General features: G+C 39.5%; 2 protein-coding genes across 15 annotated transcripts in view; one reads left to right on the top strand and one right to left on the bottom strand.

Moving 5' to 3' along the window:
• SCOC (short coiled-coil protein) overlaps positions 1-3563 on the top strand; it is a 55978-nt gene extending 52415 nt beyond the window's left edge. For 7 of the 12 annotated variants that reach the window (XM_036998713.2, XM_073237026.1, XM_073237025.1 and 4 more), the window contains 3 exons: positions 132-203; positions 569-652; positions 2019-3563. In XM_036998713.2, the coding sequence (XP_036854608.1) occupies positions 132-203; positions 569-652; positions 2019-2161 (299 nt within the window). In that variant the 3' untranslated portion in view covers positions 2162-3563. The remainder of the gene's footprint in view (positions 1-131; positions 204-568; positions 653-2018) is intronic. The other 5 variants (XM_073237021.1, XM_073237029.1, XM_073237027.1 and 2 more) reach the window with 2 other exon arrangements.
• A 17818-nt stretch (positions 3564-21381) lies between these two features.
• CLGN (calmegin) overlaps positions 21382-22096 on the bottom strand; it is a 71393-nt gene continuing 70678 nt past the window's right edge. For all 3 annotated transcript variants that reach the window (XM_073237020.1, XM_073237019.1, XM_036998763.2), the window contains one exon: positions 21382-21934. In XM_073237020.1, coding sequence (XP_073093121.1) covers positions 21854-21934 — 81 coding nt within the window. In that variant the 3' untranslated portion in view covers positions 21382-21853. The remainder of the gene's footprint in view (positions 21935-22096) is intronic.

Raw genomic sequence — 22096 nt, 5'->3', positions numbered from 1 at the left:
GGAGTTAATTTTATTCTTAGAAACAGTAAAGCATGTGGAAGTGTCCTATTGGGTCACTTAATTTTCTTTTGAAGAGCAAGCTTATATTTTTTTGTTATGTAAGTCTGTGTTTGTAACTTTCCTTATTGCAGAACATTCATCAAGGATTTTGTATCCAAGGCCCAAAAGTTTGTTACCTAAGATGATGAATGCTGACATGGATGGTATGTTCTTTATTTTCCTTTTTGTATGGTCCTGGTTTTGTGGATGCTTTTGCTTTATTAAGCAGTGGAAAGAACAGAGAAGCAGTATTTGAAGATGTGGATTTCACTTTTTAACTTAAAGTTATTTGTATCCCATCTAGTTCTAGAAAGGATTTAAGGCAGCTTCCATTCCTTAACTGAGATGTTGGCAAAACATTTTATATTTACCTCAGTGTCCTTATTTGCAATGTAGGGATATAACTTTTTGCCTCACAAGGTTTTTGTATAAATCAAGTAAGATAATGAATATAAAACATTTTGCATATTTTTAAGTACTACTCTACAAAAATGGTACCTAATAGTAAATTTGAAACTTTTCATTACAGCAGTTGATGCTGAAAATCAGGTGGAACTGGAGGAAAAAACACGACTTATTAACCAAGTGTTGGAACTCCAACACACACTTGAAGGTTAGCTTACATTTTGTAGTTTTCTTGAATAACATCCAATTGATTGAAATTATAAGTGTTTATGTTGCTACATTTTATTAGTGTGCACAATTTAAAAAAGTGTACACCTCACAGTCCATCTCAGTACCCGTCCAGCCTGTAGCTTTGGCTGGTGATTTTAAAGAGCTGGTATGCTTCAACAAGAAAGTCAAATAGTGTTCTTATGCTTCCCTTGTTTAGGTTAACATAGTGCTGTTGAGTACACAAGAGCCTCTTTTAAACACCCTTGCATTGTTACTCAGTTCACTAAAAAAAGCTTTACTAAAGTAAAAACAATGTATTAGCCTTAGAGAATTGATCCAAGTTTTTCATTTTCCAAATATCTTTCATAAAATTAATACTCCACTGAAACATATTTATTTGGTTTTTATGCAATGAAGAGGGTTTTTGTGTTTTTGACACCAGAGTTAGCAGATCATATCACTGTAGTGGCTTCCTATTTCAGTTAATAAAAGCCAGGTTACTCTCCAGAAGTCTTACTTTCTTTTGCCTCTCAGAGTCATGGCTCACTCTGCCCTCCTTGCTGTTCTTTTCAGTGTCTTAATGGTTGCTGTTCCCTTCTGTTTGAATCTTTTACCCTTAGTTATGTATATATCTATATATTACATTGATTCCCTCACTTCCCTTTTAAGTCTCCAGTCAAATTCCCATTATCAAAGTAACTCTGACTATATACTGTATAAAAGGACAACTTGCCTTTTACCTCCTAGGACCCTTTCCTTTCTTTTTCTTCTGACTCTTACTCTGAAACCCCTAATTTTTCTTCAGGGTTCCTACATGCATGCTAGAATCTAAGTTTCTGTGAAGGCAGGGATTTTCATTTTTATTACTGTTGTCCCTAGAACAGTGCCTGGCTCTTAGAGGGCACCTGGTACTTAGTGGTTAAATGAATGAAGGGAGATAACTGTGTCTTTTGAATTTCTTGCTAATGTAAAAATACAAAGTGTTCGGTTGCTTGGAAACTGACTTCTATATCCAATATGTAAGTTCAGTTGTGTTCACCTACTACATTTTCTTACACATTCCTAGTAAATACATCATTATTTTATGTTAAGACACAAAGTTCACGTTCTGAAAGCCAAGTTAATATTTAAAAAAATACTATTTTAAGAATTAACTACTCAACGTAAATGCTGTTTACAAAGAATAACGTGTAGTCTAATGTGAAATACCAAGAATTCTGGATATTGCACTACTTCCACTTCTAATCTGAATTTGAAAACAAAATTTAAGGATTGTTACTTTTGCATGAATTTTAAGCATTTTATAAAATGGAATAATAATGCTGTCATTTTATTGATAATGGACTCTTTTATTTTTAATATAGATCTCTCTGCAAGAGTAGATGCAGTTAAGGAAGAAAATCTAAAGCTAAAATCAGAAAACCAAGTTCTTGGACAGTATATAGAAAACCTCATGTCAGCTTCTAGTGTTTTTCAAACAACTGACACAAAAAGCAAAAGAAAGTAAGGGATTGATAACCCTTGTTTAATGGAATTACTGCTGCTTTTTTCTTTAAAATTTGGATAGGTTCCAAAAGTTAGAGAGTACTTTTATTTGTGGCTTCATTGAGTATTTATGAAGGTTATGTCAGATTAGACAAAATTAGAGCATAACAGAAAACTTCCATGAGTTTGTGTATTATGTTAGTCCATGAAAATGTGCAAATGTATTGTAGAGTCTTTATAATTAGAAATGCATATATTTATGAAACTTGAAAATGAATGTTTTACTGAATTTTCTTTGAATTATAAGTTTAACACTGTCATTTATTATAGGCATAGTAAGAGATACAAGAAAATAATCACCATGTTGTGAAAAAGTGACCAAAATCATGTACTGAATGCATAGCTTTATGTACCCTGTCCACCATTTTGTGCCTCTTCTCCGTTTGTTTCTTCCTTCCCATCTCCCTTCTAAGGAAAATAATTCTTTCACATTGTAAAAGTAATTTCAGTAGTTAATCATCTATGAAAGTCAACTGAACCATAATTGTTGAAACTTAACCGAAATACTTTCTCAGTTAGGGCTTATTTGTATTTAGTTGTAAGATAGGATTGTTAATTTCTCTTCAATCAACTGAAAACAGAGGCTATAAAAATTAATTTTTTTTCTTTGAAACTGAATTGTGAAATTGAGAAGATTTGTTAAAAACCTTTTTGCACAAAATAAGCCATTTGGTATCTGAAAAGTTCTGGTTGTGTGTGTGTGTGAAATAGAAAATTTTAAGGAAAAATAGAAATAGGATGGAAAAAGTACTTCGTATACAGCAATGACCAATTCCAAATGTTTTTACTCCAGATCCGTGTTATCTTTAGCACAAATTAGATCTTTTGAAGAATATGTGTGAAAGTGGATGAAGTTTGATTAACTTTATATAAACCATATCTAGATTATAGAGTTTGGTCTCAAGACTTATTTGTAATACCCAGCAGATCAACTTTTGCAAAATCCCTTGAGTGTATTAGTATTGAATCCTGAATAAAATAGGAGAGTTTTACATGTAGTCTAATTGATACTTCCTCAGTATTTTATCTTGCTACTTCTCTCAGAATTTTCTGTAAATCCACCTACTTTGCAGAGTTTTAATCATTCTTTAACAATTTTAAAAATTTTAGTTTGTAGGTTCCATTTGGTAAGAAACTTAGTATCAGAAATAATGCTAAAAAGATCCACTAATGTAGATTTGGGCTACTTTTAATCATGGACTAATCATGTTTGTATTGGTGTAAGATTCAATGAATGACTTTAGCTGTATGAATATATAATAATAATACTGCAAACATTTTGTGTCCCTTTTGTGACCTAATTCACAAACATTTAAGATTGTATTGCAAGTTTGCTTTGCTGTTTAATAAAATACTGTTTCAGAGATTGTGTATGTTTTGATGTAGTTGCTAGGTAACTGGGTATATAGTGCTGTAGTGACGCTAGCCAGGACTTTCAAGCCACAACATAAGTAGCATATCTTTACCAGTTACTGGATGTTTAGGGACACAGTATTTTTTCTATTAAATGTTACAGGATATTGTACATTAAAAAAATTAAAGCAAAAAATCTAAAGAAGGATGCAAGATTGCCAGGAGAAAGGTGTTCACAATTTTTAGGTTAGGCTCAGCTCCCATAATGCGATGCAGTGATAAAGAATATAAAATAATAGTTTCTCTCCCAACTAATGGTTCTGAGGTGAGCACTGCAAGCTAGAAGACTTTGTTCCACATCATTCAGGAACTTGAACTGAGGATGACCCTGCTATTTTCAACCATGGCTTTCAAGTCACTCTAATTATCACCATTCTAATTGACAGAGAAAGCACATGGGGTACATATGCAAGGATTTATTAAGGGTTGGGCCTGCCTGATAAGGCTCATGTTTTTTCATATTCCAGTAGTGTGGAGACTTAGTTACATCCAGATGCAAAAGAAATAGTCACTGGCTGGAAGCCATATTCCAGCTATAACTTCATTACTATAAAAGCAGATAGAGAATTTGGTGGCAGCTAACAGCTTCAGTGACAGGCCTCTTCTCTTATTATTAAGTATTGTGCATAACCTTCCCACACATTAAACACACTCAACCCCAAATTCTCAGTGACTGATTCAGCTCAAAATCTAGGATCTCTATCAAGGTCCATCAGTTGTAGATGTGGCTTCTAATGGTCTGGCAACCTTTAAACTGATGGCCAGATTACTTGCTCTCACCCTTGCCTCTTTCCATTTATAATGGTGTAGTAGGGTCAGTATACCCAAATAAAAACTCCCAGTTTGGAAAATGGAATAAAGGGAAACAAATATTCAAAGCAATTGTGGAATACTCCTGAGAGATCCAGTGAAGATTCTGTTCTTTATGGTGAAGATGTTTCTTGATTCGGCTCTTGATTCTGATCTCTGGCAAGGGACTCCCTTGTTCATTGCCCTCAATGGCTTCCCCTCTCTGGAAAGTTATTCCTCATCCATTTTCCATCATGGCCATGTCTAAAGCAGAGGTTGGTAATGTGCCCTTCATGGGAGTGTGAAAACAGTTCGCTTCTTGCTGGTGTAAGCTTGGTGCACACTGTGAAGGCCATGCTCACACTTCTCTCAGTATATTTCCCTCAAAAACAGCCATCTAGTCTCTCTCTGTCCAGTTCCACATGCCAGGAACCACAGTCAAGCTCTTTCCTACCACAGACGCTCACAGCATGCTTACTTGCGTTCCTCACAGGACGTTGCCTCTACTAGAGGCTACATTGCAACCAGCTGAAAATAAGTCTGCCCTGGGAATGTACACCCAAATTGTAACATGGCACAGTTGGGTTCCTTTGGCTTAACAATTGGCAGAGAAGTCTTACTGGGCTTCCCTTTCCACCTCTCACACCTCAAAAATAAAACAGTTTTGAGCCTTTTCTGCTTTTCATGGTAAAGAAGCAATTGGCTTTTCTCTAATCCTGTAAGGTTCCTCATACCAATCTTTATTTATCCCTTCCATCTCTGCTTGGGAACTGGTAAGGTCCTGTCTTGTAATACCTTGATAAATGTATCAATTTCACATTCTGGCTTTTCCAACTATTGCTCCTAGAGCTATCAACTCAGTAGGTGACAATATGTTACCTAAAATACATGCCCCACTTGCGTGTCATATGCATGGTAAATCAATACCAAGCATTTTTTTGTTATGACAGCATCTCACTTTAGGATATCAATTTCTATATTGGAAATTTAGGTGGGAAACTGTGCACACGGAGTTGCTGGCTTCTGACAAAGACTCCTCAACCAAATTTCGGCTACGTTTTTCTGAGCCCTCTTTTCAACTAGGCCTCATCTTAGGCTCTGTCTTCAGCCTGCCTAGTCCAGTTTTAGCAAGAATTCTAGGCAAGTTTAAAGAAAATTCCTCCATTCTCCATATCTGACCACCCTGCTCTGCTGCCAGCAAGAGTCCTATTAAATCAGTTTAGCAAGCATGTCCCTACCCTTGATGTCAACTCTCAGTAATTTTCCATTCACAACCCCTCCACTCCTCACTGTAAGTCGCCTGCTATCCTTACTGTATTCAGAGCAAACAAAGCATCTCTTCCCCTATTGCAATAGTCCTAAGTCTGCCTTACCGTTTTAGCAAGTGTCAGAATAATTTTTTCTTTAAACTAACTCGCTTTAACTGCTGGTGGAATGATGATTGGCAGGGAAAATAAGCAAACACCTTTTCCTCAGGGAACCCCCCCGTCCCCCACCCACTCCAGTAGGGCTTCCCTCAATGCAACACTTACTAGCATTTCATCCAAAATTTGTCCTCTTTATATTCTCTTTGAACTTACAGCAAGTTACTATAGATCACAATCACTTACGAGGAACTCTTGGGGCCTTATGTTTCTGAATTTGCAATGTTTCAGATTTCATAAGTAGTATGAATAAGATTTGGGACAGCACCTGTAATCAATTTTTTTAACATTTTTATAGCAAAATATGTGTCTAATATTAAGTGTGATAAAGACTATATAAAAGCCTGCCAAGGTAGCCAGGTTTGGCTATCAAATAAATTTTAGTGTCAAACGAACAAACGGATCAATTTTAAGAGATTTTTGTATTTTGGAATTACCTATGCATAATAAAAGTTTGTAAAAATATAACCAAAATCATGAGCAAGCAGCTTCAGCCAGTTTATAATGGTACCTTTCTTTTCCTGCCCATTACTCCTCCCTCTGATCTAGTCCCTTTTCCAAAACAAACATGAAAGGGTGAATTATAGAGACTAAAATTAATTTTGTGACCCAAAGCAAGGCAAAATTGATCATAGTTCTTTGGAATTGTAAAGCCTTTGCCCATAGTCTTGTTTTTCTCTAAAATAAAGACCCTCTAGTGGTTGTCCTCAGTTATAGTTCAATGCTGATAGAATAAAAAATTACCAGCAGATTACTACAGATTACTTTAGCTGTTAGTACCACCTGTTAATCATGAAAGAACAGAGAATGATTACATGATTTAAGAATTGGGAGAATCACTAATGGCCTCTGAAGTACTCTATATGAAAAATAGGGTTCAGTTGATTTCACTTTAAACCATAGAAAAATGGCCATTTAGATTCAAGATGGTGGCAAGAGAGGTGAGACAGAAAACTCCTCCCAAAACCACATATAGTATGAAAATAGTTAATACAACTAACCCTAAAACAGCAACAGGAAAGAAGGCTGCACCAGACTGCATACACCTGGAGAACAGAGAAGACATCACAAAACAGGGTAATGTACCAAAGCCTTGATCCACCGGGACCCAAACCCTTCACCCCAACTCACCAGCAGGAGGAAGAGAAATGGAGTGGGTAGGAGGTGGAAGCTTAGAACTGCTGAACACCCAGAGAGATCTACTTTGAAACACAATCTACATTGTGTGGTGCTCTGAAGGTTGGTGGGGTTGGGGAGCTGGGACAGGCAGAGTGCTTGAGAGATTGAGGTTATGGCCATTTGTAGAGGACAGGGATCCACATCTGGCTGCTCTGGGACAAAGGAAAGGCAGGCGGTCTGAGAGGCTTCCTCGCAGTGAGAGGGCTGCTGAAGGGGTGGGGTTTGCATGGAGCTTGCTGTGTGGAAGAAGGAAGAGGTGGACAGGGTTGTCTGGTGTGCTCTACCCAGCAGGTTGGGAGCTTTGAGAAGCTTCAGGTGCTCTGTACCATTGGCTGGCTACTCAGCTCCGAGGCCCCTCACTGTAACATGCAGCCTGCTGCCCCTTCCTCCTGGCCTGCTGGGACTGGCTTGCAAACCGGCAGTCACTGCGCTGGTGTCATGCCAGCCAGAGGGAGGCCTCACCTACAATAGCTAGAGACACAAAGCACAGAGGCTTACACCTGTGTGCTCGGCCCACTGGCTCTGACACTGAGGACAGGCACTGCAGCCTGGAAGCAGGAAACAGCTCATTTCTCCCCCCAGGCACCAGCAGCACTGCCCTGCGACCCCTCTCACTCCAGGGGGTAAGAAGCCCCAGACACTAGAGCCTCTGGGCACTAGAGGGCGCCACATAGAAATAAGAAACACCAAAGGAACCTGGTTCAGACCAAAATCTCACAAACCCCAGAAAAAGGGCCAAATGAAACTGAAGTCACCAATCTTCCTGAAAGAGAGTTCAAAATAAAAATCATAAATATTCTCATGGAGGTACAGAAAAATATTCAAGAACTCAGGGACGAATTTAGGACATAGATTCAATCATTAATAAATTCCACATCTGAAATGAAACATTCAATGGAGGATTTAAAAGCAGGTTAGATGTAGTAGAAGAGACGGTAAATGGAATAGAAATTAGAGAAGAGGAATACAAAAAGCTGAGGCACAGAGAGAAAGAAAGGATCTCTGTAAATGAAAGAATATTGAGAGAACTGTGTGACCAATCCAAACTGAACAATATTTGCATTATAAGGGTACCAGAAGAAGAGAACAAGGGATAGAAAGTGTCACTGAGGAGGTAATTGCTGAAAAATTCTCCAATCTGGGGAAGAGAGATAGTCTCTCAGGCCATGGAGGTGCACAGATCTCCCAACACAAGGGACCAAGGAAGACAACATCAAGACATATAATAATTAAAGTGGCAAAGATCAAGGAAAAAGACAGACTTTTAAAAACAGATAGACAGAAAAAATACCACACACAAAGGAAAACCTATCAGGCTACCATCAGATTTCTCAACAGAAACCTTACAGGCCAGAAGGAGGTGGCATGATATATCAAATGCAATGAAAAACAAAGACCTCAAAATAAGAAATACTCTACCCAACAAGGTTATCATTGAAATTTGACGGGGGGATTAAACAATTTTCACATAAGAAAAAGCTGAGAGAATTTAACTTCAAGACACTACCTCTAGAGTGCATTTTGGAGGGATGGCTATAGATGGAAGTATTCATAAGGATAAATAGCTGTCACCAGGGGAAATCAAACCACAGAAAAGTAGAACAATTAATTACTAAACAGATGCAAAATCAAATCAACTACCCCCAAAGTCAAGGGATAGATAAAGAGTACAGAATATGATACCTAACATACAAAGAATGGAGGAGGAATAAAAAGGAGGGAAAAAAAAGAACCTTTAAGTTGTATTTGTAATAGCATACTAAGTGAGTTAATTAGACTGTTAAATAGTAAGGGAATTACCCTTGAACCTGTGGTAACCACAAATCTAAAGCCTGCAATGGCAATAAGTACATACCTATCGATAATTACCCTAAATGTGAATGGTCTGAATGGACTAATCAAAAGACATAGAGTTACTGAATGGATAAGAAAACAAGATGAATCTATATTCTGCCTAAAAGAGACTCACTTCAAACCGAAAGACATACACAGACTGAAAGTAAAGGGATGGAAAAAGATATTTCATGCAACTAATAGGGAAAAAAAAGCAGGAGTTGCAGTACTTGTATCAGACAAAACAGACTTCAAAACAAAGAAAGTCACAAGAGACAAAGAAGGACAAGAGACAAAGAAGAACATTATATAATGATAAAGGGGTCAGTCCAACAAGAGGATTTAATGATTATAAATATCTATGCACCCAGCACAGGATCATCTACATGTGTGAAACAAATACAAATATAATTAAAGGGGGAAATAAATGCAATGCATTCATTTTAGGAGACTTCAACACACCACACACTCCAAAGGACAGATCAACCAGACAGAAAATAAGTAAACAGAGGCACTGAACAACGTATTAGAACAGATGGACCTAACAGACATTGACAGAACACTCCATCCAAAAGCAACAGGATACACATTCTTCTCAAGTGCACATGGAAATTTTTCAAGAATAAATTATATAATAGGCCACAAAAAGAGCCTCAGTAAATAAAAAAATATGGAAATCATACCAACCAGCCTCTCAGATCACAAGGGTATGAAACTAGAAATTACACAAAGAAAATGAAAGCCCACAAACACATGGAGGCTTAATAAGATGCTCCAAAATAATCAATGGGCCAATGACCAAATAAAAACAGAGATCAAGCAATATATGGAGACAAATGACAACAATAATTCAATACTGCAAAATACTGGGATGCAGCGGAAGCTGTGCTAAGAGGGAAGTATATTGCAAGACAGGCCTACCTCAGGAAAGAAGAACAATCCCATATGAGCAGTCTAAACTCACAATTAACAAAACTAGAAAAAGCAGAACAAATGAGACCCAGAGTCAGTAGAAGGAGGGACATAATGAAGATTAGAGCAGAAATAAATAAAATTGAGAAGAATAAAACAATAGAAAGAATCAATGAAAGCAGAAGCTGGATCTTCGAGAAAATAAACAAAATAGATAAATTCCTAGACAGACTTATTAAGAAAAAAAGAGAGTCTACACACATAAACAGATCAGAAAAGAGAAAGGAAAAATCACTACAGACACCACAGAAATACAAAGAATTATGAGAGAATATTATGAAAAAATCATATGCTAACAAACTGGATGACCTAGAAGAAATGGGCAACTCTAGAAAAATACAACATTCCAAGGCTGACCCAGGAAGAAACAGAGAATCTGAATAGACCAATTACCAGCAAGGAAATTGAACTGGTTATCAAAAAACTACCTAAGAACAAAACTGCTGGACCAGATGGTTTCACTGCAGAATTTTATCAAACATTTAGTAAAGACCTAATACCCATCCTCCTGAAAGTTTTCCAAAAAGTAGAAGAGGAAGGAATACACCCAAACTCATTCTACAAGGCCAACATCACTGTAATACCAAAACCAGGCAAAGACACCACAAAAAAGGAAAATTACAGACCAATATCCATGATGAACATAGACGTAAAAATACTCAATAAAATATTAGCAAATGAAATTCAAAAATACATCAAAAAGATCATCCATCATGATCAAGTGGGATTCATCCCAGGGATGCAAGGATGGTACAACATTCAAAAATCCATCATCATGATCTACCACATCAACAAAAAGGACAAAAAAACATATGATCATCTCCATAGATGCTGAAAAAGCATTTCACAAAATTCAACATGCATTCATGATAAAAACTTTCAACAAAATGAGTATAGAGGGCAAGTACCTCAACATAATAAAGGCCATATATGACAAACCCACAGCCAAGATGATACTTAACAGCGAGAAGCTGAAAGCCTTTCCCTTAAGATGGAGAACAAGACAAGGAAACCCACTCTCCCCACTTTTATTTAACATAGTTCTGGATGTCCTAGTCACGGCATTCAGACAACACAAAGAAATAAAAGGCATCCAGACTGGCAAGGAAGAAGTGAAACTCTCACTGTTTGCAGATGACATGATATTGTACATAAAAAATCCTAAGGAATCCACTCTAAAACTACTAGATCTAATATCTGAATTCAGCAAAGTTGCAGGATACAAAATTAATACACAGAAATCTGTTGCTTTCCTAGACACTAATGATGAACTAGCAGAAAGAAATCAGGAAAATAATTCCATGCACAATTGCATAAAAAACAATAAAATACCTAGAAATAAACCTAACCAAGAACTGAAAGACCTATGCTCTGAAAATTACAAGACAGTCATGAGAGAAATTAAAGAAGATACCAATAAATGGAAACACATCCCGTGCTCTGATCGGAAGAATTAATAGTGTCAAAATGGCCATCCTGCGTAAAACAATCTACAGGTTTAATGCAATCCCTATCAAAATACCAATGATATTCTTCAACCAACTAGAGCAAATAGTTCTAAAATTCATATTGTTAGGACCTTTTGCCTCTTTTAGGCCTGTGACGGCCACAGACTGGAGGTTTCCATCCTCCCTCGTTACTTCCGCATTCATGGCCTAACTAGCTTCCCGCGTGTGCACTCTTGGCCCTAACTCTGCGTCCCCACCTAACCCGAAACCTGCCTAAAGACCCTAGTGACAGATGAGATAATCAATTCCCATTGATTTCTGTTACTTCCTTATCTTCCCCTATATAACTAAGCCTCTGATGGAATAAAGCTGAGTTTTACTGCGCCCTTGAGGCTGACACATCCCCCGGCTTGGTGTGGTTTTGTTTTTCCCTGGGTCTCAGGGGAGGGTGTCCAAGCCGCCGACACTTGCCCTCTCGTTCAGCCCCAGGGATAACAGGCTGGTCCTGCTTGTCCCCCCGCCTTCTTGTTGCTGAAGAGCAACAGCTGGTGCCCCGTGTGAGGAACAAGGAACTTCGCTGGCTGACGAGCTAATTGGACTACGGGTAAGTGTAATCCCATAAAATATGGGACATTCTTCTTCCAAGCCTGATCCCTCTCTTGAATCCCTTAGGGTCCTCCTCTGAAGTAGAGGCCTAGAGCTCTCTGACAGCCAAGCTATTAAATGGTGGGAGACCTTAGTTAAGGTCGCCCTGTGGCTGCCTGCTAGTAATTTGTTTGACTGGGAAACTTGAGACAGGGTGGAGCAACTCGTACGCAAAGCCCAAGTTAATCGGGGTGATATCCCCCCTCTGGGGACCTTCCCCACTTTAGCAGCCCTTAAGAGTTGCTTCCCTCCTCGGCCATCAAAGCCAGCTGCCAAGAACTTAATCGACAGGAAAACCACCGGGTCGGGAGCCCCTTCCCGGGGAGATTCTGATCCCCTTCCTCAGGCTGATTCCCCGCTGGCAGGACAAGAAAGCCATAAAGAGCCAGATGAGAATCATGGCAATGGCGACCTCGACCCTTTTGATGCCGCTCCCTAGCCTCCCAAATCCATGGCTCCCTTGTACCCACCACTTCCTGGTGCTAGTTCCCCTTCTAACCCTTTCAAATCACCATCAGCTCCCCTTCCCCCATACCAATGGGCAGGGGTTTCAGCTCCTCTCCCAGATAAGGACTTAGGCTCTCCTATTGGCTGCCAACCTCAAGAGAATCCATTGTTCCACCCACAACCTAACCCAGGGCCATGTCAGCTATTTCCAGTCAATGTTAATCCTGGAGGTAACTGCCCTGCCCCCTGGTACCCTTGGCAGCCAGGTGACCTTAAGGAATTAAAGAAGGCCATTCTTGAGGATGGCCCCAATGCTCCTTGGACTGAGACCATCCTCCAGGGACTTGCTCACCATCCATGCACTGCTGCAGACTGGAGGGCTCTTGCCCAGGCAGTTCTCCCTGTCCCCCTTTATATTAAGTGGTGTGCTTTGTATAAAGAGGAATGCCAGCAACAAGCTGAGAGGAATCTGACATACTCTTAAACATATATATGGATGGTATTATCTTGGGGGCCATTTGTTCCCACAAATTAGACTACCTCTTTAAAAGGTGCCTTTCCCTGCTCAAAAACTACAACTTTCAAATTGCCCCAGATAAAGTTCAGCAGATAGCTCCTTTTAAAATTTTGGGGATTACTTTGACATTAGATGTTGTCTCCCCTGTTAAGCCTCAGTTATGTATTCAGGACGCATATACGCTACCACAGCTCCAGAAATTGCTGGGAGAAATCAATTGGATGAGGCCCTGGATTCCTATAACCACAGCTGATCTTATCCCTCTTTTCGACCTATTAAAAGGCCTTGATCTAGCTTCAACAGTGACTTTAAACCCTATACATAGAGATACATTAACAGAAGTTCAACATGCCATTGATAATGCTGCCTTAAAAAGATATGATCCAAACTTGCCGCTGGTCCTCTATATTATGGCGGGAGAGACCCTCCTCACTGCCCTTTTGGCTCAGAAGGGGGATCCCGTACATTGGATACATCTATCTGTGGGAGGGGCACCCGAGTGTACTCTATAATGGATCAAACGGCCGACTGCATTGTCAAGGGACGAGATCTTTCTGTCCGTCTTTTTGGAAGTGAACCCCACTCTTTGATCATCCCTTTTCGGGTCAATGATTTCTTGTGGCTACAGAGAAATAATTCCAGATTGGCAATGGCCATGGAAAGCTTTCCGGGGATAGTGGACTGTCACCATGGTCCCTATAAGTGGATAAGTTCTTTTAGCCAGTTGGCATGGCAGCCGCCTAAAATATTCCTCTCTGAGGCAGACCCCTCTTTCCCCTCTGTTTTTACTGACGGGGGTAAGCGGGGACCCTCTGTGGTAATGTTTCCCCCAGGCACAAGTGAGTGCCCTCTGGCCATAACCCTCTTTCATGAGGTACAGGGTTCCACCCGTTTAAGGAACTTTATGCTATTGTTTTAGCTCTGTCTGAGATCCAAGGCTGTCTTAATCTGTTTTCTGATAGCCTTTACGTTGTCAATCTACTGCCCAACTTTGTGGGCCCTCACATCAGACTTGACAATAATCCCATCACTCCCTTGATGATTCAAGCCCGCCATTTGTTAAAACAGAGACTCGTTCCCCTTTTTGTACAACATTTAAGAGGACATCAGGACTTGCCAAGCTTTTTGTCGAGGGGCAATGCTCTTGCAGACCAACTAGCTTCAGCCTACACAGTACAGGAAGCCTCCTCTTTTCATCAACTTACACACACTATTGGAGGGGACTACACCATCAGTTCCCTCAGGTCCCTGTCAGAGACTTAAAAAAGATTAGAACATGTAAATCATGCCAGCCCTTTCTACAGGTTCCTCTGCTTCAAAAGGGCGGAGTGAATCCTTGAAGCCTGAGGCCCAATAACCTTTGGCAGACTGATGTCACACATTTTGCCCCTTTTGGGAAGCTTAAATACATATTTCTAACAGTTGATACCTTCTCCCATGCTTGTTGGGCTACAGCCCATATGGGAGAAAAATCTAAACATGCCATAAGCCATTTTCTCCAGTGCTTCGCTGTTCTTGGCCTGCCAGATCAAATCAAAACCAATAATGGTCCCTGCTTTATTAGTAAATCTTTCACTGAATTCTTGAGTAAATGGCAAATTTCCCATACCACTGGAATTCCTCATAACCCTAAAGGACAAGCAATTGTGGAAAAACACAATCATACCCTCAAATGTCAAATAATAAAACAAAAAGGGGGAACACTGCCCCCCATGATCAACTAAAGATGGCATTATTTACTCTAAATATTTTAAATTTTGCCAAAGGTGAACACTTCTCGCCCTTCCAAAAGCACTGGACAACAACTGTTACTTATCAGACGATTAGAGCCCGATGGAAGGACCCCCTTACTGGAGAATGGAGGGGCCCAGACCCCCTCATTACAGCTGGAAGGGGATTCGGCTGTGTCCTTCTGACCAATGAAAAAAGGCTGATCTGGGTCCCTGCAAGGGATTTCAAGTATTACCCCCCTAAGGAGGGGGAGTTCACTGATGTCAACGATGACCCAGAAGGCCCCCCGCCTCCTGAGGATATCTCTCTTCTTTCTCTCAGGGTCTGCAATGAACCCAATGATGCTGGTCTTCCTGTTAATGGCAATAAATCTGCCATTAGCTAGGACAGGATTTGGAGATCCCAGTCAAGCAAGAGCCATACTACAAAAAGCCATCGGAGACCCCTGCACAGCCTGCGCTCACTCCAAGACTCCTCCCCCCGCACACTGTTATACTTCTACCAAAAACCTGCCCTAATGGGCAACGGGCAGTTACACTTATGCAAGGGACAGAAAATGGATGCCCTGGGAGAGTTCTCTCTCACCATTGTTGGCCAGGCCCCAAAATATCTTCACCTGCCCAAGGGAAATCCCCCTCTGAGTGTCCTTGCACCACTTTTCAAGCCTCCATTCATGCTACATGCTATCAGGAGGTTAGCCCCTGCACTCAGCGTTAACAAAACACACTGGTATGCGATTCTAACAAAAGGCAAGGCTGAATATGCTATCAAAAGAATAGGGGACAGCAAGTCTGTTGGAATACATATGCCCATATGCCCCTATAGGCATCTCTGATGGGGGCGGAGTCCAAGATCAGGCTCAACAGTACCAAAATTTAAAAACTGGTAGACAGGCTGATTGAAGACCAAAATCCCCCGATTTACCACCCTCTTAGCCTCCTGGAGATCAGGGGAGAATTGCTTCTTGATCCTGAGACACAATCAATCATACAGGCTGCTTTTACCTTACTCAATAGAACCAATCCCGATTTAGCTAAGGATTGCTGGCTGTGCTTGAGGCCGGGACCATTACAAGCCAATGCTCTTCTTGTTAACCTGTCACAGACCGAGCCCCAGTGCCAGCTGTTACCCCCAAGTTCTAGACCCTCTTTCCCCTAAAGGCCCATGCTTCAAAGCTGACCCCAGTTCTGATAATACTAGTGAGACAGATGTGGGCTGAATCCACTATTCCTTTTGTCAACAAAATATTACTGTGAACAATACCTTTCACCTTTCTCTGTCCCCCTAATGGGACAGTCTTCATTTGTGGGGAAGATGCATTTGGCTTCCTCCCAACAGACTGGACGGGGCTTTGTGCTCCAGCTGTAATTTTCCCTGACATTGGAGTGGTCCCTAATAATCAGAGCCTCCCTATTCCTGCTTTAGACCACATTGGAGGTAGATCAAAAAGGGCCATCCAAGTTACCCCCTGCTTATAGGCATTGAGGTGGCCACCGGAGCTACCACTGGGGCAGCAGGATTGGGGACCTCTCTGCATTATAAACCTCTTTCTCAACAGATGATCGATGATATACAAGCTGTGGCCAGCACAATTCTTGACCTCCAAGCACCGTTGGATTCCCTTGTGGCAGTAGTCCTACAGAACCGTAGGGGGCTTGATCTCCTCACAGATGAGAAGGGAGGCTTATGTCTCTTTTTACAGGAAGAGTGCTGCTTTTATGTGAACCGCTCCGGCATAGTCCAAAATAAGGTCAAGCAACTTCAAGAAGACCTCTAGAGACACTGAAAAGAATTACAAGCCAATTTTCTTTGGACTGAGTTACATGGGTGGTTGCCCTATATTGTGCCCCTCCTTGGTCCTATCCTTCTTTTGCTCCTACTTTTCACTTTTGGGCCCTGCATTATTAACAAGATTATCCAGTTTGTCCAAAAAAGAATTGAATCAATTCAGTTGATGTGTGTGCAGGTACATTACCAGAGAGTTGCCATGGAAGCCAGTGACCCCTATGATCACTGTGAACCTTATGATGAGGCCGTGTCCATTAATTCCCCCTAACTATCTCCCTGTGTGCCCATGATGGGTAAGATCTCCAAGGTGGAGACAACCTAAGACAGGCCTCGGAGGATGAGTAAGCTTGGGACAACTGAAGAGCTGCAAGGTACCCAGTAATGGGTAAGATCCCCAGAGGGGGACAACCTAAGACAGGGGCCTTGCCTGCCGGGACATCCCAGAGCATTTATAAAACAAAAAGGAGGAACTGTTGGGACCTTTTGCCTCTTTTAGGCCTGTGACAGCCGCAGACTGGAGGTTTCCATCCTCCCTCATTACTTCCGCATTTGTGGTCTAACTAGCTTCCCGCGCGTGCACTCTTGGCCCTAACTCTGCCTCCCCACCTAACCCAAAACCTGCCTAAAGACCCTAGTGACAGATGAGATAATCAATTCCCATTGGTTTCTGTTACTTCCTTATCTTCCCCTATATAACTAAGCCTCTGATGGAATAAAGCTGAGTTTTGCTGTGCCCTTGAGGCTGACACATCTCCCGGCTTGGTGTGGTTTTGTTTTTCCCTGCGTCTCAGGGGAGGGTGTCCAAGCCGCCGACACTTGCCCTCTCGCTCAGCCCCCGGGATAACAGGCTGGTCCTGCTTGTCCCCCCGCCTTCTTGTTGCTGAAGAGCAACACATATGGAACCACAGAAGACTCCAAATAGCCAAAGCAATCCTGAGAAGGAAGAATAAAGCAGGGGGAATTATGCTCCCTGACTTCAAGCTCTACTACAAAGCCACAGTAATCAAGACAATTTGGTACTGGGACAAGAGCAGACTCACAGACCAATGGAACAGACTAGAAAGCCCAGATATAAACCGAAGCATATACGGTCAATTAATATATGATAAAGGAGCCATGGATATACAATGGGGAAATGACAGCCTCTTCAACAGCTAATGTTGGCAAAACTGGATAGCTATATGCAAGAGAATGAAACTGGATTATTGTTTAACCCCATACACAAAAGTTGACTCAAAATGGATCAAAGACCTGAATGTAAGTCATCAAACCATAAAACTCTTAGAAGAAAACATAGGCAAAAATCTCTTGAATATAAACATGAGCAACTTTTTCCTGAACACATCTCCTCGGGCAAGGGAAACAAAATGAAAAATGAACAAATGGAACTACATCATGCTAAAAAGCTTCTGTACAGCAAAGGATACCATTAGCAGAATAAAAAGGCATCCTACAGTATGGGAGAATGTATTTGTAAATGACATATCTGACAAGGGGTTAATACCCAAAATACATAAAGAACTAATACGCCTCAACACCCAAAAAGCAAATAACCCTATTAAAAAGTGGGAGGAGGATATGAACAGACAATACTCCAAAGAAGAAATTCAGATGGCCAACAGGCACATGAAAAGATGCTCCACATCACTAATTATCAGGGAAATGCAAATTAAAACCACAGTGAGATATCACCTCCTGCCAGTTAGGAAACATAGAAACAGAGAAAAGAATAGGAACAACAAATGTTGGCAAGGATGCGGAGAAAGGGGAATCCTCCTACACTGGTGGTGGGAATGTAAACTAGTTCAACCATTGTGGACAGCAGTATGGAGGTTCCTCAAAAGACTAAAAATAGAAATACCATTTGACCCAGGAATTCCACTCCTAGGAATTGACCCTAAGAATGCAGTTTCCCAGTCTCAAAAAGATATATGCACCCCTGTTTATTGCAGCATTACTTAGAATAGTCAAGAAAGGGAAGCAACCTTAGTGTCCATCAGTAGATGAATGGATACAGAAGATGTGGTACATATACACAAAGGAGTATTATTCAGCCATAAGCAGAAGACAAATCCTACCATTTACAACAACATGGATGGAGCTAGAGGGTGTTATGCTCTGTGAAATAAGCCAGGTGGAGAAAGACAAGTACCAAATGACTTCCCTCATCTTTGGAGCATAAGAACAAAGAAAAAAATTGAAGGAACAAAACAGCAGCAGACTCACAGAACCCAAGAATGGACTAACAATTGCCAGAGGGAAAGGGACTGGGATGGATGGGTGGGAAGGGAGGGAGAAGAGGACTAAGGGGCATTACCATTAGCACACATAATGTAGGAGGTGGGCACAGGAGAGGCAGTATAGCACAGAGAAGACAAGTAGTGACTCTACAGCGTCTTACTATGCTGATGGACAGTGACTGTAATGGGGTATGTGGTGGGGACTTGATAATGGGGGGAATCTAGTAACCATAATGTTGCTCATGTAACTGTATATTAATAATACCAAAAAAAATAATAATTGCCATTTAAAGATAAGTTTACTGTAACAAGGATGTACATTGGCCTGGAACTCAATTTGCCTTATAGTGGATGGGGAATGTTGAGGAGTTGATAGAAGCTAAAGTAATACATTATAATTGATTGTATAATGTATTACACCATGTTTTATGTTGATATATTACAAATGGCTTATGAAATGTTTAGTCTAAGTTATTGAAACTTGAAAATATTCCTAAATTTTACAAAGAATGTAAAATTGCATTCATTTTAAAGACACAATATACACGGTAAGATGCTGTGTTAGGTATTAAAATGATCCTTTTCAATTACCCAGTTGCCTACCTTCTTGAAAGCTACCATTACTCTTCCATGCATCTAGGTCTCTAGAAAAAACCCAGATGCATTCTCAAATTCATTTTCTCTCTCATCAACCTGCTTCATTAGACCTGTCAGATTAGGGATAATTTTATTTATTAAACACCTCACAGCTGTCATACTATGGGATTACATGGGAATAATTTGGGAAGAGATGAAAATTTAAGAGATTAAAGTAGTTATCTGGTATTAGCCATGTGATATTTCATCTCTAAATCCTGCTAGAGTTAAAACATAGCCATGATTAAAAAGAGAATGAAAAAACTTCATAGATGCCTAAAGTTGTTTTAATATGTTTTAACTGTCCTCAATAGTTTTCATCAAATACAAACCATTTTTGGATTAATGTTCTAAATTTCTATGGTACATTAAATTCATTACTAGTGGCTAATTTTAATATGTAGGCAGTTCCATCCTGCGTCTTCCAAATGTGGACTGAAACTTCAAAAAGGCTACTAATTCTAGTAATATGTACCTTCCTAGAGAAATGATCAGTGGAAGCAGGGCTATCTTAAAAAAATAGTCAAGAAAAAGGAAGATACTTTAGCCTGGTTAGGTTAAAAAGCCTCCAGAAAAGGCCAACCAGAAGAAATGCAAAGTACATTTATTTTTCTCTTTTATTAGAGAAAAGATACAATTTACATAATCTTAAACAACAAAGTCATATTAGGGTGGTAAAAGGAAAAGCCATCTAGTTATTAAAAAAGACTCTAATGCTTTGTCTACTGCAGTGATCTAGTACACATAGATATAAGTGTTAAGTTTTGGTTAAACCTATAAGCCATGGTACATCCACAGAGGGTATATCTACAGGAAGGAGCCGTGAGCTGGCAAAACTGGTTGCTCAGAAAACTGCAAGCTCATGGAGTTTAACCAAATGTTTAAGTTAAAATAAATCTGCAACTAAGAAAGTAAAAGAAGTTTTAATCAATCATTAGAAAGAAAGGTTCACATACAAAACACTTGTCAGGCAAGGTTTCCACAAAATTAAGGAAGAATTTCTCTCCTGAAGTAGGTTACTTTCAGAACATCCTCATCTAGAATCATTCAACATACCTAGTTCATTTGAACATTCCAAATACAAAGCAAGAAAGGGAGTCCTTGCAAGATTTGTTAAGTTCAGTTAGTATTAAATAAAAACAGTGGGTAACTATGTATTGTTTTCCCACCACCAATTTATGAAGGTTCAGAACACAGCAATGGAATTAAGCATTTATTTTCATTTTCAATTCACTCTCTGAAATAAGCAGAGGATAGTCTTACTGGCTGTGTTTGGCTTTTTTAGTAAAAGGAGAAGCTAGCTACTCCTTTTCTTATGCAAATGATCTAAATGTATTGTTGGGAAGGGCCTGTGTGGGAACTGAGTGGGGGCATGCCCAACAGGGGTATGATATCTATAAAGGAATCCAAAATAATACCCAACTAGTATAAAATTCTCTTCACAGTTAGTATTAAAGTAGTTTCAGTGGTCTCAAAAGATTTAGATCACATGCCAAAGGGTCTAACCTGTTACCCAACCATGAAAGTCCTTAAAATATATTAAATGGCACAACACAGCTCCATTATATCTACTTCTGTGATTTTGGTTAACAACTTTAAGAAGAGGAGCAATAGTTGCTGTTATTTATCTTAGAGGCAGCTTTGAAGCTAGATGAGGTAAAAAACTTAGATTTGAATTTGTAAAAATACAGATACAAAACATGATGACTGATACCGATTAGCCATTAGAATCTCAATGATAAGGTCGAAAATAATTAAAAGCCTCCCATGATAATTTACTAAAGAGGATATAATTTTAAAGAGAAAAAGTAATTATTTTCAGGAGCAATGTATGTATAAGCAACCTTGTGAGTAGGTAAGCCATTCTGGCATGAAACCACCATAAAAGTTTGAAAAACATTCTGTACACCGTTTTGTTTTGATGAACCTATTATTATGTATTTGAATGTAAAATATGGTACACTATTAACCAGTTATTAGTTATGAATGACACAGACATTTCTGTTTTGTTTGCTTATCTGTCAGCAAAGACCTCTTTAAAGGAATCTATAATTGAAGTGAACAATGGACTGTAACTACAATTCGGCAGAAACTAGGTAAATATGGGTCACACACAACACTTTCAATTGTTGATAGAATCAACCAACCATACAGTAACTTTATTGCATTTAGCTCTGTACAACAGAACACACTCTCATTTTTATTATAGAACTGCCAGTTAAATAGTAGTATAGCCATTTAAGAGGAAATTCCAATAACTGATTTTTTCTAATAGCAGCGAAGTTGCTGTATATTATTCTGTTCTGTACAAACCAAAACTTTCTCCAAACTATTAAAACTGTGTAACTTTTAATGGCATTCATTTCTTAAATCTGATATGTAACATGCCACTTTTCTTTTATTCTAAATTGAAAGACCTTGTAACTTCAAAGTTTTTTTTTTCTCTGAAAAGAAAGACTAAAATAAATGTCAGAAAGAGTAACATTTCTAGATAGTAGAAACAGGATGTGCAGATCGATTCAAGTTCATTTCTGGCACACTGATTTTAGAATGCCAAACATCTCTCAGGAATTAAAAATACTTGAATATAGTTTACTCTTTTCGTACTCTTCTCTTGCGTACTGACTTTACTGGGCCATCTCCAGATCCTGTGCTCTCATCTGCTTCTTTCATCTAGAAAAAAGATCATGAAAATGTTTATTTTGTTCAATAGATAACTAGTAGGTAATAGTAAATAATATATTTCTTAGTCTCTAAAATATATGTTCTAAAAATCTAAAAATGTTCTATGTGTTCCTTTATGCAGCTGATTAAAAATGTGTATATAATAAATCA

Source organism: Manis javanica, chromosome 5, assembly GCF_040802235.1.
Source record: "Manis javanica isolate MJ-LG chromosome 5, MJ_LKY, whole genome shotgun sequence".
Lineage (NCBI taxonomy): Eukaryota > Metazoa > Chordata > Mammalia > Pholidota > Manidae > Manis > Manis javanica.
The sequence above is the reverse complement of the archived record's forward strand: the minus strand, read 5'-3'. Positions and strand labels throughout refer to the sequence as shown.